The following is a 15,465-nucleotide window of genomic DNA, read 5'->3' on the forward strand; positions in this document are numbered from 1 at the left end:
GCCTCCCATGATCCCTTAGGTCCCACAAAAGAGAGAACAGGACCGAGAAAATGCCTCACTCGGGATCCACAAGTAAACATCTTCGGAAAACACTTTATAGACAATGCAAATTACAAACAAACTTTACAAGCTCTAAACAGTTGCACAACAAAGGGTAAAATGGTTCATTACAGACCAAAAATCTCTCACACGTGTCCACATGACACAACCTTTATTTACAAGCCTAAAGCGGCCACCGACCCAATTAAAATGGGACTATTAAGCCTTTGGCCGCCCTTCTACATGCTGTACAAGGCATGAACACGCCGAAAGACACGGACATACATAAGCATTACATCAAACATTCTGTTTCGAAGTTTGTCCGTGATAGTTCGTCGGAAGTTCTGTCAGAACCAATTAAGAAGTCCAGGAGCTTACCAAAAAAGCTCGTCGGAACTCGCCAAGAAGATCGTTGTGAAGTCCAGGAGCTTGCCAAGAGTCTGCCGAAACATTGTTGAGAGATCATCGGAAGTTCGCCGAAAGAAATTGGACTTATCTTGCTTAGAATATGTCTTAGGAATCATAGTTAGCACATACTTAGAGTTGGGATTGGGAGGTAACCCCATCAACTCTGTTAGGGGCCAATTGGGCCTGAAGTTGGGTTAGTTTGGGCCAAATTCAAGGCCCAACCAGAGTACTGAATCCCTGGCCGATGGTGGCACCACCAGGGCTGACGATGGCACTGCTTGGGGAACAACACCCCAGAAAATCTGGGTGGTGACACTGCCTAGGCTGGGCAGTGGTACCGTCCGTAATAATGCTGTCAGCGATAGTATCGCCCTTGTTCGGTAGTGGTACCATCCAGAGTCGGATCCTACGACGATAGTACCGCCCAGGAATGGCAGTGGTACCACTAGTACCTAGGAAACCTAGGATGGAGACCTTTTTAGGCTCCGAGTTTGAATCAACTTGAAGCCTATAAATACCCCTCTCATCCCTAGTTAACAAACACAAGCACAGAGAGTTTAAAAGTAAAAAAAAACTATAGAAATCTCTTTAGAAATATGTTTAGAGAGGAGTGTGTGCTTGAAAAGGTTATCTCCTAAACCTATGAAAAGGAGAAGAGGGGTGTAAGAAGGAGGTTGATCTTCACCTTTTAAAGGAAGATCGATAGTGGATGTCGGTGTCCTCGATGGAAGAGGAATCGGCGGAGTGGATGTAGGTCACGATGACCGAACCATTATAAAAATCTAGTTTGCCTTTTATTTTGTGCAATTTATCTTACTGCAAACCCCTCCTTACTTACTGCTTTCAATACGTTTACGAATACCCTTTCAAGTTGAGCAAGTTTCTGAAATCGATTTTATTGTACGAAACGAAAGAAATTTTTAGAACCGACGTGATTTTTACCCTGCACTAATTCAACCCCCCCTCTTAGTTCCAACTCACACTTAACAATGGAAGAATCAAAGATCATGCCAACGGGTAGGAGTTAGGTAACGCGGTTCATCCAATATATCTAAAAATTCACCAAGTAAAGGAAGTAGGTTTGTATCTTCAAATTCTGTTGGCTCTCTCTTAGTTTGCTGCTCAAGTTGTACTAAAAAGCCACTACATGCTTTGTGCAAAACCTTCTTCATTCGTTGTGTGCAAATCGTCATTACATCACCCCCACGTTTCCCGTACAGTATCACCTATTTTCCCTTACTGTAAAATCTCATAATTAATTTCATAAAATTTTAAGAAACATCATCTAATATCGTCAGTCATTCGATGCTGAGCATAGCCTCATAATTATCAAGAGGGAGGAAGAAATATGCAATTATCTCTTGGTCTTATAGCAATAATTTCACCCATGGGCACCTATGATCACACTTCAAAATTCGTCCGTCGGTGACCTTAATGTCAAACCTACTACAATTCTTGATAGGTAAGGCCATCCAAATATCAACCTTTCTATTTATAAAATTATTAGTGCTCCCGATGTTAATAAGAACAGTGATAGGTTGTTGCTTTAGAAGTCCTCCCACTTTCATCGTTTGCGAGTTCACGTAACCGGCAAAGGCATGCATTATAATATCAACCAACTAATATTCTTCATCCGTGATCTCTTCCTTATGCTCCTAGATCTCCTCCTCTATATCTTTAAAAGGTTCAATTAGTGGGAGGTGGCCCCTTTTGCAATGATGATCGCAGTTCCACGGCTCGTCGCATTGCCAACAAAGACCCTTTGCTGATCGGTCGCATAGTTCTTCTCTTATCAAATTTTTCTTGAATCTTGGATTTTGATGATAAAACTAATTAATTATGTTTAGATGTTTAACTGCATTTTGAGTGATGCAAGTCTACTCGATCAGGATTAGATAGTTGATGCAGGAGGAATTGACGTTGCGCTGAAGGAGATCACGTCAAGATATTGGACGGTAGAAGGCTTCAGACATCGGGCATCGGGCCAAGGAGAGCAAAATTGTGCCAAGGATATTGGGGTTGCGAAGGTCAACCACCAATTGGGCAACAAGCCGCAAGAGAGGAGGATGCGCTGAAGAATCGGACGAAGCGCCAACCAATGACGTGCCGGGCAACATAATGTCAATTCACGTTGTAATAATTGTCTAGATCGGAGTAGAGTTTTGGCTTGTGTATGCAGGATTAATGATGATAACGATGAAGACATAAAGCAAAACAAAGTGTCGGAGTCAAGCGCGAAGGATTCGTTGCAAGTTCGAGAGTTCGACGAAAGTCCGAAGGTTCATCGGGAATGTTGTCGGAACTAGCCGAGAATAAGAAGGGAGCTTGCCGAAGGGTTTTTCGAAAGCTCTCCGGAAGGTTCGTTGGAAGTTCGCGGAGCTCACCGAGAAAGATCGGAGCTTGCCGAAGAAGCTCGTTGGAACTCGCCAAGATCAAATCATGAAGTCTAGGAGCTTGCTGGGAGTCCGCATAATGGTTTTCGAGAGTTCACCGGAAGACCGCCGGAAGTTCGCCGGAAGCTTGCCGAAAGAAGTCTTGACTTGCAGACTTTGTAATAGGTTAGGAAATATCTTTAAATTCATAGTTAGTACGTTAATTAGGGTTAGGATTAGGTGTTAATCCTATAACCCAAGTAGGGGCCAATTGGGCCCGAGTTCAGACTGGTTTGGGCCATGTTTGGAGCCCAACCAGTGAGCTGAAATAGTGTAGGCAGTGGCACTGCCAGATTAGGCGGTGGCATCGTCCAAAACCCGAGAACCGAGCGGTGGCACTGCTGGACTGAGCAATGGCACCGCCAGTAAATGGTCAATATGATATTGAAAGGCGGTGGCACCGCCAGCCTCGAAAACCCAAGAGAATTTAAAATTTGGAGCCCAAATTTGAATCCTCTTGGGGCCTATAAATACCCCTCAATTCTCAGCAGAGAAAATAACCTTTGCGAAGTTAGAAATTGAGAAATGCTTTAGCAAAAGTCTTGTTTTCAATAACTTAAGTGTTCACCTCCCTCTTTCTCTTTGAAAAATTTGTAAGAGTGTGAACCACTTGTAAAAAGGTTGTAAGAGGGGTATTTGTCCTTCTCCTTCAAAGTGATTTACTAGTGGAAGTTGGGAGCCTCATCAAAGAAGGCTTCGCAAGTAGATGTAGGTCATTTGACCGAACCATTATAAAATTGGCGTGTTCTCTGGTTTGCATTTACTTATTGCTATTTACCTTACTGCAAACCTTCATACATGCTTTACTTCCTCGTTACTTTTGCTGCACACTTTTACGAACACGCTTTCAAGTTAAGCACTTCCGAGTTCGATTTTTATCGTACGAAAGATTTTCCAAAACTGATGTTTTAATCCGCTGCACTAATTCACCCCCCCCCCCTCTTAGTGCCGCTCCGATTGGTAGCGAAGGATGGTCGGGAGTAGAAGGAGGTTTATATGTCATAGGTCAAGGAGAGGTTCTCATCCTCCGAGCATCTTGGTTGAGTCTTTCTTCTTGTATTCGAGCGAAAGAAATCGCAATTGTCATGGTACGGGGCTACCACGCCTTAACCTTTCCTTTTATTTCTGGCTTGAGTCCTTCGATGAATGTTCCTAACAATTAATAGTCAGTCCAACAATGAGCAAGTTCGGATAGCTTCTTAAACCTGGTTTGGTACTCTTGAATCATAGAGGTTTGTCGAATCTTTGTGAGTTGGCTATCGATATTTTCATACTCCGTAGGTCCGAAACGATTCAGCAGTGTGTTCTTAAATTAATTCCATGTCGGAGCCCCATAATTGTATTCCAGCCAATTGTACCATTGAATAGCATCTCCTTCAAGGTGGATAATAGCAATTTCCACCATAGCATCATCCAACGTTCGATAGTAGCGAAAGTAATGTTCAGCACGTGAAATCCACCCCGCTTAGTCTGCTTCCCATCGTGAGAAGTCCACCCTTATGTGTGGCTAAAGCATGTCTGAGGGTTGTCTCTCCTTCTATGGAGGTCTCTCTGAACTCTCTCCTCACTGAGATTTGGTTGGACTCGGCGGTTGTCTAATTCTGAATTTTGCAAATAAAGCACGCAATTTGTCCTCTAAGCATGATTTAAGCCGTGATTCAATCCGAGATTCCCATGCTTTAAATTTGATATCAATTGGATCTTGAGAAGCCATAGCATATGCTTGTAGATCAGAGATGTCCTTGTCTTTTTTCTGTTAATGGGTTAATGGCGTGAGTGGTAGAAGGTTTGGAAGAATTGAGGATCACGGAGAGGTACTACATCAGATTTTTACGTTAGTTTAGATGTAAAAGATTAGTAGTTTATATTAAAAAAATTTTAATAAAACTAAAGAGAAATCTGCTGTTAGGAAGTGTTAAGGTTATCGTAAAAATTTCGTAGAGATTTAGACAAAAAAAATATAGTAGCAAGATCAAACAAACTGTGCTATGTGGTTGGAATTTTACAGTGCACATTTTCAAGTGTAGCAGCTTGACATAAAAGATCAGTGGTTTATATTAAGAATTTTTTGACAAAACCAAACGAAAATCCACTGTTATGAAGTGTTAAAGCTGTCATAAAAATGTTATAGAGGTTTGGATAGAAAAAATACAGTAGCAAGATCAAACAATCTGTGTTATATGGTTGGAATTATGTAGTGCATCTTTCGTCGTAGAGATAAAAACTTTACGACGAAAAGTTTATGCAGCAATATATGAATAATTTTTTTTTTTAGATTTTCGAATAAGGATAACTAAATTACAACAGTAATAATGTAGGAAACTAGAACCTGTTGCAATTCACGGGAAGATCAAAGGATGATCCACGGTGGTGGAGATGACGGCGGAATTCGATGATGATTTTTTAAGCAATTGTGGGAATTACTTTGGGTGGCTATAGAGGGCTGATGGATGGTTAGATTTTTGAATAAGAATAACTAAATTATAGTAATAGTAAAGTAGGAAACCAGAACCTGTTGCAATTCACGGGGAGATCAAAGGATGATCCGCGATGGTGGAGATGATGGCAGAATTCGATGATGATATTTTAAGCAATTATGAAAATTGCTTTGGGTGACTGTGGAGAGTTGATAGATGGCTATGGAAGAGCAGCAAGATGCCAAAAACATTGCTCTGATACTAAGTGTTAGAACTCTTATATATTCTAAGCTTGGGGTTGATCTCTTTAGGGGATCGGCCTTCTTAAAACTATGTAGGGGTGCCTTCCTCCAAGTTACTGCTCAAAGGCTATATAAAATATTCATCTATTTTTTAAGAAAAGAGGATTAATACAAGGCTCTTTATAGGGCTTCTAAACCCCAACTCCTAATAGGACTTTTACTGAAGACTCATATTCTTTTACACCTCCTAATGCTTTTCTAAGAAACAACCTTCTAACCCTAGCCGACCTCTTCACCTCTTTAATAAGAATCGACTAGGTAGATTTTAAATGAATGCCCCTCTCAATTAGGACTCTTCTAACTAGAGTCTGAACACAATCTCTCACTTGAAGTAGATATTTGATAAGCTCTCAAAAGCTATGAATTAGAAGAATTGGAAATGACCCTCTTTGATCTACAAGCCCTAGAGAAGGGAACAAAGTAAATTAAGAAGAATACGGACCCTCGTGAATTTGCCTCTTATTCTAGAGAGGGTAACCTCATCAATGAGAATTGTGAATATAATTTGATATAGTACTAGGGCTTAGGGTCACCCTAGTCTCCAAAGATAGACTAGGGTGTTGTATCCTAGTGGATAGATTTTTTAAATTTTTTAATTTTTCAAGTCAGGGTTGAAAGTTTAGCCTCCAAAGGCTTGACCTCTGATGAACCAGGGTCTGCCAAGCAAAACATGGAGCATTTCAGTTTTGAAGTCGAAGTGGAAACCAAAAAATCCAGCTGCTAGGCCTTCGATTTACCCCCGAGTTTCGGAAGGAATGTCCTTAGGAACTCAGAGGTGGAGTTTTGCCGACCAACTTACTGTTGAGGGAGTTTCTCATGAATTCACTGACTGGTGTGAGTTTGGCAGGATCAAGCTCAATGCAAAGTAAAGATTGGCATTAAACCTGAGTGGGGCTTGGGGAAGCGTAGCCGGAACACAGGTGGCCCTTGAGGTTGATAACAGAGAGATTTTCTCTGATAAAAGAGAGATATTCTCAACTGCATAGCAGATGAGATTTCCTCAACTGCATGAGGAAATCTCTCTGCTCAGTTAAAGAAATATCCTCTTTCACTATGTATAAATAGACTTCACATGATACTACTTAAAGAGTGCTTTTTTGCTTTATCCTTACAATTTTATTCTTTATTCTCTCATTCTATCATGGTATCAGAGCGGCGTTCTCCTCTTTGAGTCTTTCAACCTCACCCATCAGCTTCACGTCAGGCGATGGAAGCTGCTGCTGCATCATCATCAAACCACTGCAGTCATCCACCTCTCACTTCCCACCTTTCATCGCCGCCAACGCCCCGTCACTGACCCTCTGCTCCAGATCTGCTCTGCTTCCGTGCGCTGGTCCATCGACCAGCTCCTGGCCTTCTCCCTCCAACGCCTCCGCCACCGTTGTCCTCGACTCCGGCAACATTATCCTCACTGCTTCCGAGAGGACCTTCTGGGTGCAGGCCTCCCAACAGCCAGCATCCTGCTCTGCCTTCGCCGAGACAAGCAGCCTTCGGTAACTTTCCACCCTGTTGCCTCATTGCCAAGATTCCTCACTGTTGATCTATTGCACACAGATCTATAGCTTATTCTTTTTCTTCAACGAAGACCTTATTCTTTCATAGATCTTATTTGCCACCACCTCAGGTGACATTGATCTATATCAACACTTCTTTCTCCCTGATCATATCTTCCATATGTCATCATCATCTACCTTTGATGCTCCCATTACTGTTCCGGAACCATAGTACCTTCCCACATACAAGCCTTATCTCCATAAATGCAGTAGCACTCATCCCCTTCAAATTATCCAACGGTGGTAACTACGCATCATGGCGTGCTCAATTCTCTAATCTACTATTTGGCTATGATCTTCTAGGCTATGTCGATGGCTCTCTTCGTTGTCCACTGGCGATGCTCAACATCCCAGGCGCATCCAATCTAGTACCAAATCCGGATCACAAACTATGGTTACGCCAGGATCGCCTCATCCTTCAAGCAATTCAAGCCTCGGTCGCTGGATCCCTTGCCCCACTCATTTCTTCATGTGACACTGCTGCCGAAGCTTGATGCAAGTTGCAAACCACCTTGGCTAATCATTCTCGCACTCGCATGCTTAGTCTCCTATCCAGCCTCATGAAGATAAAGCAAGAGGGAAGTAATATTACTGATTATCTACATAACATAAAGGTTATCATCGATAACTTGGCCTTAGTAGGTCATTCCCTCAGTAATGAAGAAGTTACTATTCATATCCTCAATGGCCTCGGAGACGAGTACAAGGAATTGGCAGCAGCAATACGGGCGCGTGATTCACCAATCACATTCGAAGAACTTTTCGACAAGCTGATTGACTTTGAGATATATCTCAAGCGCGAGGACAAACTGCCAGGACCATCCATCACAGCTCAAGTCACTCAAAAAAGGAGGGGCAATTCGTATAACAAGATTGTCAACAAAGGTGGCTCCTTCAATCATCCGCAATCCTGGCGCCCTCACAACACAAACCAACAAAGAATTGTTTGCCAACTATGTGATAAAGTCGGTCACTCTGCAAAGGTCTGTCGATCTCGACCCAGACTTCCTGCTCAATCACATTGGCCTCAAGCAAATATCATGACTACTCCAACGACTAGTGATCATAATTGGATTGTGGACTCTGGCGCATCCCACCACATCACCTCAGATCTCCAGAACTTGTCCATCCACAACAACTATAGTGGCATTGAGGACATCATCATCGGTGACGGTAAAGAAATTCCTATTACTCATACGGGTTCTGCACTGCTTAATTCACCTACCACAACCTTTACACTCGATGATGTTTTATGTGCACCTTACATTAAACGAAATCTCATTTCCGTTTCTCAATTTTGCAAACAAAATAATACATCCATTGAATTCTTTCCTAACTCTTTTCTTGTTAAGGATTTGAGCACGGGGGCATCATTGGTCCAAGGCCAGAGTAAGGACAATGTTTATGAATGGCCGTCACTTCCACAAATAAAACAGCCCACTGCTTACTCCTCCGTTGCAGCTTCAATCGATGTGTGGCATCGTCGTCTCGGTCATCCCTCTCTCCCTATCTAAAATAAATTACATTCTCGTTATTCTCTTCCTACTCTTACAAATAATAGAGTTGTCACTTATTGTGATGCTTGTCTTCATAATAAAAGTCATAGACTTCCTTTCAGTGTTTCCTCTATATCATGTTCTAAACCATTTGAAATTATTTATACTGATGTTTGGGGCCCTGCTCCTGTCACTTCTTTTGACAAGTTTAGCTTTTATGTTATTTTTGTCGACTATTTTACTAAATACACATGGCTATATCTTCTTCGTCATAAATCAGAAGTTTCAAAAGTCTTCACCAACTTTAAAAAACTGGTTGAAAACTTCTTTCAGTCTACAATTAAAACAGTCTACTCTGATGGTGGAGGTGAATTTCAAGCCCTCACATCCTACCTCTCAACCTGTGGCATCCAACACCTTAAGTCACCCTCATACACTCCTCAACTAGTTGGCTCTGCTGAACGTAAACATCAACATATCGTAGAAACTGGTCTCACACTTCTACATCAAGCCTCCATGCCACCAACTTTTTGGTCTGCCGCCTTTCAAACGGCTGTCTACCTTATTAATCGTTTGCTCACTCCAGTTCTTCAATACCAATCTCCATTTGAAAAATTATTTTCCAAATCCCCAAACATTCAAAAACTCAGAATATTTGGTTGTTTATGTTATCCGTGGCTACGTCCCTATGCCCCACACAAGTTAGCGCCAAGATCTAAAGCTTGCATCTTCATAGGATATTCTCTTGAGCATAATGTCTTTCGGTGCTACGAACCATAATCTCAAAAAGTCTTTATTTCTCGACATGTTGTTTTTGTTGAATCTGTCTTTCCATTTCAACACCATGAATCTCCTACCATTCATACCACTCCGACAAATATTCATTCCTGGAGTATACATTCGATCCCCTCAAACGAACCTCCTCCTACACCATCCAGTCCTATTGTTGAAGATCCACACTCTTTTGTTCTCCCGGTTCAACAACTCTCCACTCCCCCCATTCCTTCTCCCCTTCCTTCTTCACAAGTCTCCCCTACCACTGAAGTCGTATCCTCAGAAACACAACAACTTTCTTTACCTAGTGCCATCGATGTATCTCAACCTCTCTTGCATCCTGTCGATGTCTCTCCGCCAATCTTACCAATAACACAACCTGCAGTTCCTAGCCATCTAATGACAACACGCTCAAAAAGTGGTATCTTTAAACCACGTCGGGTTCTCGACCTCCATACTATCACTAATTCTTCTCTTGAGACCAGTGAACCCACCACAATTACTCAAGCATAAAAATCTTCACATTGGCGTCAAGCTATGTGTGAAGAATATGATGCTCTTCTACATAACTCCACATGGACTCTTGTACCTTCTCATCCTGCACAAAATATCATCAGGTGTAAATGGGTATTCCGAATTAAGCAAAACCCCGATGGGTCCGTTGCTCGATATAAAGCACGATTAGTAGCCAAAGGGTTTCATCAACGACCTGGAGTTGATTTTACAGAGACTTTTAGTCCTGTAGTTAAACCCACAACAATTCGGCTTATTCTAAGTTTGGCCATCTCCAGAGGTTGGAACTTACAACAACTGGACGTTAACAATGCCTTTTTACAGGGGACTCTAACTGAAGATGTCTTTATGCAGCAACCCCCTGGCTTTGTTCATCACCAGTATCCGAGACATGTTTGTAAATTACAAAAAGCCATTTATGGTCTCCGTCAAGCTCCCAGGGCTTGGTATACTGAACTTGGATCGTTTCTGATATCAATTGGCTTCATCAACTCCAAGTCTGACACCTCTTTATTCCTCCGACAACATCATGGCAATACAATATATCTTCTAGTTTATATAGATGATATTATTGTTACAGGCAATGATCCCTTGGAGGTTCAGACATTTTTAAATCAATTGGCTGATCGATTCTCCCTCAAAGACTTAGGACCATTGAGCTACTTTTTGGGATTGGAAGCAACATTTACATCCTCCGGTCTCTTCCTCTCTCAAAGAAAGTATATTCAAGACTTATTATCAAAGACAAATATGCAGGATGCGAAAGTAATTGCTACTCCTCTCTCTACTGGTGAATCACTCAAATTATATGATGGCAGCCCTACCACGGACTCAACTCAATACCGGCAAGTAGTTGGCTCCTTACAATACTTGGCTCTCACCCGTCCAGATATCTCATTTGCAGTCAATAAATTGTCTCAATACATGCACCAACTTTCTGCTATACATTGGTCTGCGGTTAAACGAATTTTGCGATATCTTAAAGGGACCCTTAATCATGGTCTCTTTCTCCGCAAAACCACTCAACTTCATCTCCATGCCTTTGCTGATGCTGATTGGGCGGGAAACTTTGATGATAGAACCTCCACATCAGGGTATGTCATCTTTCTTGGGTCTAATCCAATCAGTTGGAGTTCTAAGAAGCAAAAGACAGTGGCCCGGTCTACAACTGAAGATGAATATCGTGCTATTGCTACCACTGCTGCTGAACTCAACTGGATCACAAATCTTCTCAAGGAACTCAAAGTTAGCTTTACTCATACTCTCACAATATATTGTGACAATGTTGGAGCTACCTACTTATGTGTCAATCCAGTGTTCCACTTGCGCATGAAACACATCGCCATCGACTTTCACTTCGTGCGAGATCAAGTTGTCAGACATCAACTTCGTGTCTCTCATGTCCATACGGCTGATCAACTTGCAGACTCACTCACGAAGCCTCTAACCTGCAAACTATTTTTGTTTCATCGATCCAAGATCGGTATCCTTGACAGGAGCTCGATCTTGCGGGGGCATGATAACAGAGAGATTTTCTCTGATAAAAGAGAGATATTCTCAACTGTATAGCAGATGAGATTTCCTCAACTGTATGAGGAAATCTATCTGCTCAGTTAAAGAAATATCCTCTTTCACTATGTATAAATAGACTTCATGTTACTACTTTGAAGAGTGCCTTTTTGCTTTATCCTTACAATTTTATTCTTTATTCTCTCATTCTATCAGAGGTGACAAACCAGGTTCCGACCTAGGAGTGGCAATGCAGGAAAAGGTTGTGAGACCACGGCGGTTGGTGAAGAGCTTGAAAGGAAGGGTTGAGTACGATGGGCGGCTTGGAAGGAGGAAAGGAAGCAGGGTCAGGGGGCTCGGAGGACGACGCCATCGGTTTCAAATTATAATTTAGTAACAAGTACAATTTTTTTCGTTAATCACAGGACCTAATTCGACAAAAACTAATGATGAATCATTCTATCACTAATTCTTTCCTCGAGATCATTCGTCTTATAGCTAATTCTTTTCTCGACAAAAATTATAATTCTTCTACTAATTTTTTCCTCAACAAAAACTATAATTCTCTTATAGCTAATTATTTTGTCTATTATTCTTTCCTCGATATCATTGTTTTTCACTTTTAATGACCAAATCTTATATTGAAATACTCTTAAACTTGAAAATAAATCCTACAACATAAGAGAGAGCTTCTTACAAGACAGCTTTCACACCAAAGCTCAATAAATTACTCAAAAACACACAAAGTTTCTTGCATAAAAGCTCCAAGCATCATAAACATAAGAAAATGACCAAAGGTACTCAGAATACCATCACCACTAAAATGATACAAAACCAAACCATTTCTAAACCCAATTGTGGTACCGCCACCTAAAAAATGAGGCTGCCGAGGGGGTCATCAATAACGGTTTAATATGACTTGAACACTAGCTCGATTACTCAACTAAAGCTTCAATTGAACTTTTGGTTTCTCGATTGACCCTTCAACATGTTGATTGATCCCTTGGTATTTCAACTAATCTTCAGGCCGACTAATCCTTCAACTGGTTTCCTCGAACACATTCACTAATCTTTTTGCCCGTGGATCGATCTTCTACTTCAGTGTCAAACTCCCCAAATCGGTACCTGATTATCTGGCGCAGTTGATTCTCTAGTGATCTACACCCACAGTTTGAAGTACAGATTGAATCATCTTTTAAGAAATACACTTGACGGACACTGTTCAAATTTATTAATGTGCGAGCATAATCAAAATGATTCTCTTCGAATTCAAATGAAGCATTGATGGTGAGATTTTTTATTGGTCTCAAATCATAAGCAGGAACAAGACTAACACGGCTCCTTTCAGATCTACTCAATTAGTCCATTAAACCCATGGATCGAGTTGTTCATTATGAAGAATATGGAGTCAACACGGTGCATATATGGGAGCGTAATCGAAATGGTTATCTTCACAGCTTCTATGGTGGGTTTGTGGATTGGGTTCAGAGCACGAGGAGAACGTAATCGAATTGGCTTCCCGCAAATCCACTCACTGTGTTGGTGCTAAAATTGTTGATTAGGCTCAAAACACAAGTAGAAGAAACATAATCATGCTGGCCTTCACAATATCGACAGGACTCTTGTTGATTAAGCTCCATATGGAACCAGTTGGATTATTGTTTTACATTCGTGTTTTAAATAAAATTTATGGTGATGCTCATCCTATCTATCTACATATCTATCATTATTATTATTCCAAAATCTCCTTTTCAGGGAGGAGTGTTAATGTCGCTGGATAACCCGAAAACTGTATAGAAAACCTTTCAAGTAAAGATCACAACATGGATCCAATAAACTTGCGCGTGATTTAACAATTGATGACTTCTAGCAGTAGGACCTAAAGATGTCGGCACGCCTGCAACTACTAGCTACCAAGTGACACGCGTGCAATTAGCATAACAACGTCACATCATGATTTAATTAGCAACTCTCTTTTCCAATCACTCTCACCTGCGGTCCTTTTATCTTGCTCATTAAGCATTCAGTACGTGATTAAATATACGTTGGAGAAAGATATTTATGTGGAGAATCCCACGTATACCAATCTTCCGGATTTACCTAACCCTGTTTCTTTATGTGCCACGGAGTTACAGACCGGCACGTACGTTGACCATCACCAACCTGTTGACCAGCTTGTCGTCATGCGCCAACATTTATATTATATATCCATAATGGATAAAAAAGCTAATAGGGCTTAATCTTAGCCAATAGCATTGACGCTGCAGGTTTCGTAAAGTCCACGACACCGCGTCACGTGGGACGCGAATGCAGGCAGCGCGTCGTGGCATGGGCGAGGGGCGTTACGTGGCTCAACCAAGATGGGTGTTGGCTACGTGGCCAGGTTTGGCCTGGTCTGGCAAGGCGGACCCCACGCAGCATATGTCCTTTAGCGGTTGGAGTATATGCTCGGAACCCCTCCTCGTGAAGTCCAATAGGGGGTTTTACTCCCTGAAGCGCCCCACGGCGCGCTGTCACTTTTCCCCCGTAAGCGCTCGGTTTCTTCGGCACTCTAAAAGATGAGGAACGCGTGTCGCGTGTCTCCCCACGGCACACGTCATGATTCTCGCACGCGTGTCATCCCCGACGCGTCTGGTACGACGCGCTCCACTGGGCGGTCCGAAAGCGACGCGTCAGCCCCGCCGGGGGCACCACCGCAAGCGCTCCACTGTGTCGGCTCCCACCGCGGGCCCCCCAGGCCTGGACGGGACCCTGTCCGAGCTTCGGCTCGCCAACGCGTGTCCAATCGGGTAGGACCCTGTCGGGCACGCCACGTGCCCGGTCGTCGTCAAGTCCCCGTCCTCTCCGTGCGGTTGTTCAGCGATGAGCGTCAGTTCGGGACGAGAAGCCGGGGGAAGCAGCCATTTGGACGGCCAGGATCTCGTGATGGACCGAGTGTCGATATGATTGGCATCCATATCGAGAGGATTAGGACGCCGCAAGAGATTGGATTACAAATTTCGCGTGGTACAATCATATTTACTCTTTTGGAAAATGTAGAAAATAATTTGTGGATCAGAAGAACACAAGTAGCAATCATAGGACATGCAATATTCCAATTTTGATTGCCAATTTCGGACCCTCAGTGTTGGGAACTTATCACACTGTTTTTATCTTTTTCTTCCTTCAGATACCTTATCTCCAATATTATTTTTTCTCTACTTAGTGATTTACATTTATAAATTTTATATTAATGATCCAATTCCACACCTTTCAATCTTCGCATCATTTTGAGCTACAAGGTTCGGGATGGGAACCTAAGGCTCTTGTAAATTTGAAAGTTTCCGTGGGGGGAAATCATCAAATATTGTTGAAAAGGATGAGCATGAGAAAACCAAGCATCCATCAGAAAAAAATAACTGTACATGTTCCACATCTACAAATCCATAGAATAAACAATACTAATTCAACTGATACCAGCTAATCATGGGATATAAACAATCATGGAATATGCCTCGAGTATTCCCAGTCAAATAATCTATGCCGTATATCTTTACATTACCTAATATTTCACCACTATAACAAGGAGATCACAAGAGCTCTTTGTTCCAATCACTTCATAATATGATGTCAGAAACTTGCATTTGCCCACGTCCTAATTCACCATGGCCGATCACCTATAAAACGCAAGCCTGAGCGAGTTTTGGTCTCCAACAGGACAAAGATCTCTTCTACCTTCTTCTTCTTCTTCTTCTTCTTCTTCTTCTTCTTCTTCTCTTTTCACTGTGCATACCCTGCACCATAGAGAATCTATTCCCCAAGAACAAAGATGGCAGCGGAAGAGACGACCCGTAACAATTACGCCCCGTTCACCGGCTATGACCAAGCAGACGACTTCGACGACGAGCTGAGCACTGTAACCACGCCTGCTGTTTATTTAACTGGCCATGCCAACGAGGCCAGATGCCACAACGCGAGCCAGCGGATGTCAGGCCTCCCGCTCGAGTCGGAAGGCGAGGACGCGGACGTGGAGCCGTCGTCGG

General features: G+C 42.3%; 1 protein-coding gene across 1 annotated transcript in view; it reads left to right on the forward strand.

Annotated features, from left to right (window-relative positions):
• Positions 1-15,118: 15,118 nt before the first annotated feature.
• LOC135679005 (uncharacterized) overlaps positions 15,119-15,465 on the forward strand; it is a 1,595-nt gene continuing 1,248 nt past the window's right edge. The window contains exon 1 of the mRNA XM_065192332.1: positions 15,119-15,465. This exon is cut by the window's right edge and continues 513 nt beyond it. Coding sequence (XP_065048404.1) covers positions 15,252-15,465 — 214 coding nt within the window. The 5' untranslated portion in view covers positions 15,119-15,251.

Source organism: Musa acuminata, chromosome BXJ1-7 (assembly GCF_036884655.1).
Source record: "Musa acuminata AAA Group cultivar baxijiao chromosome BXJ1-7, Cavendish_Baxijiao_AAA, whole genome shotgun sequence".
Taxonomy (NCBI): domain Eukaryota; kingdom Viridiplantae; phylum Streptophyta; class Magnoliopsida; order Zingiberales; family Musaceae; genus Musa; species Musa acuminata.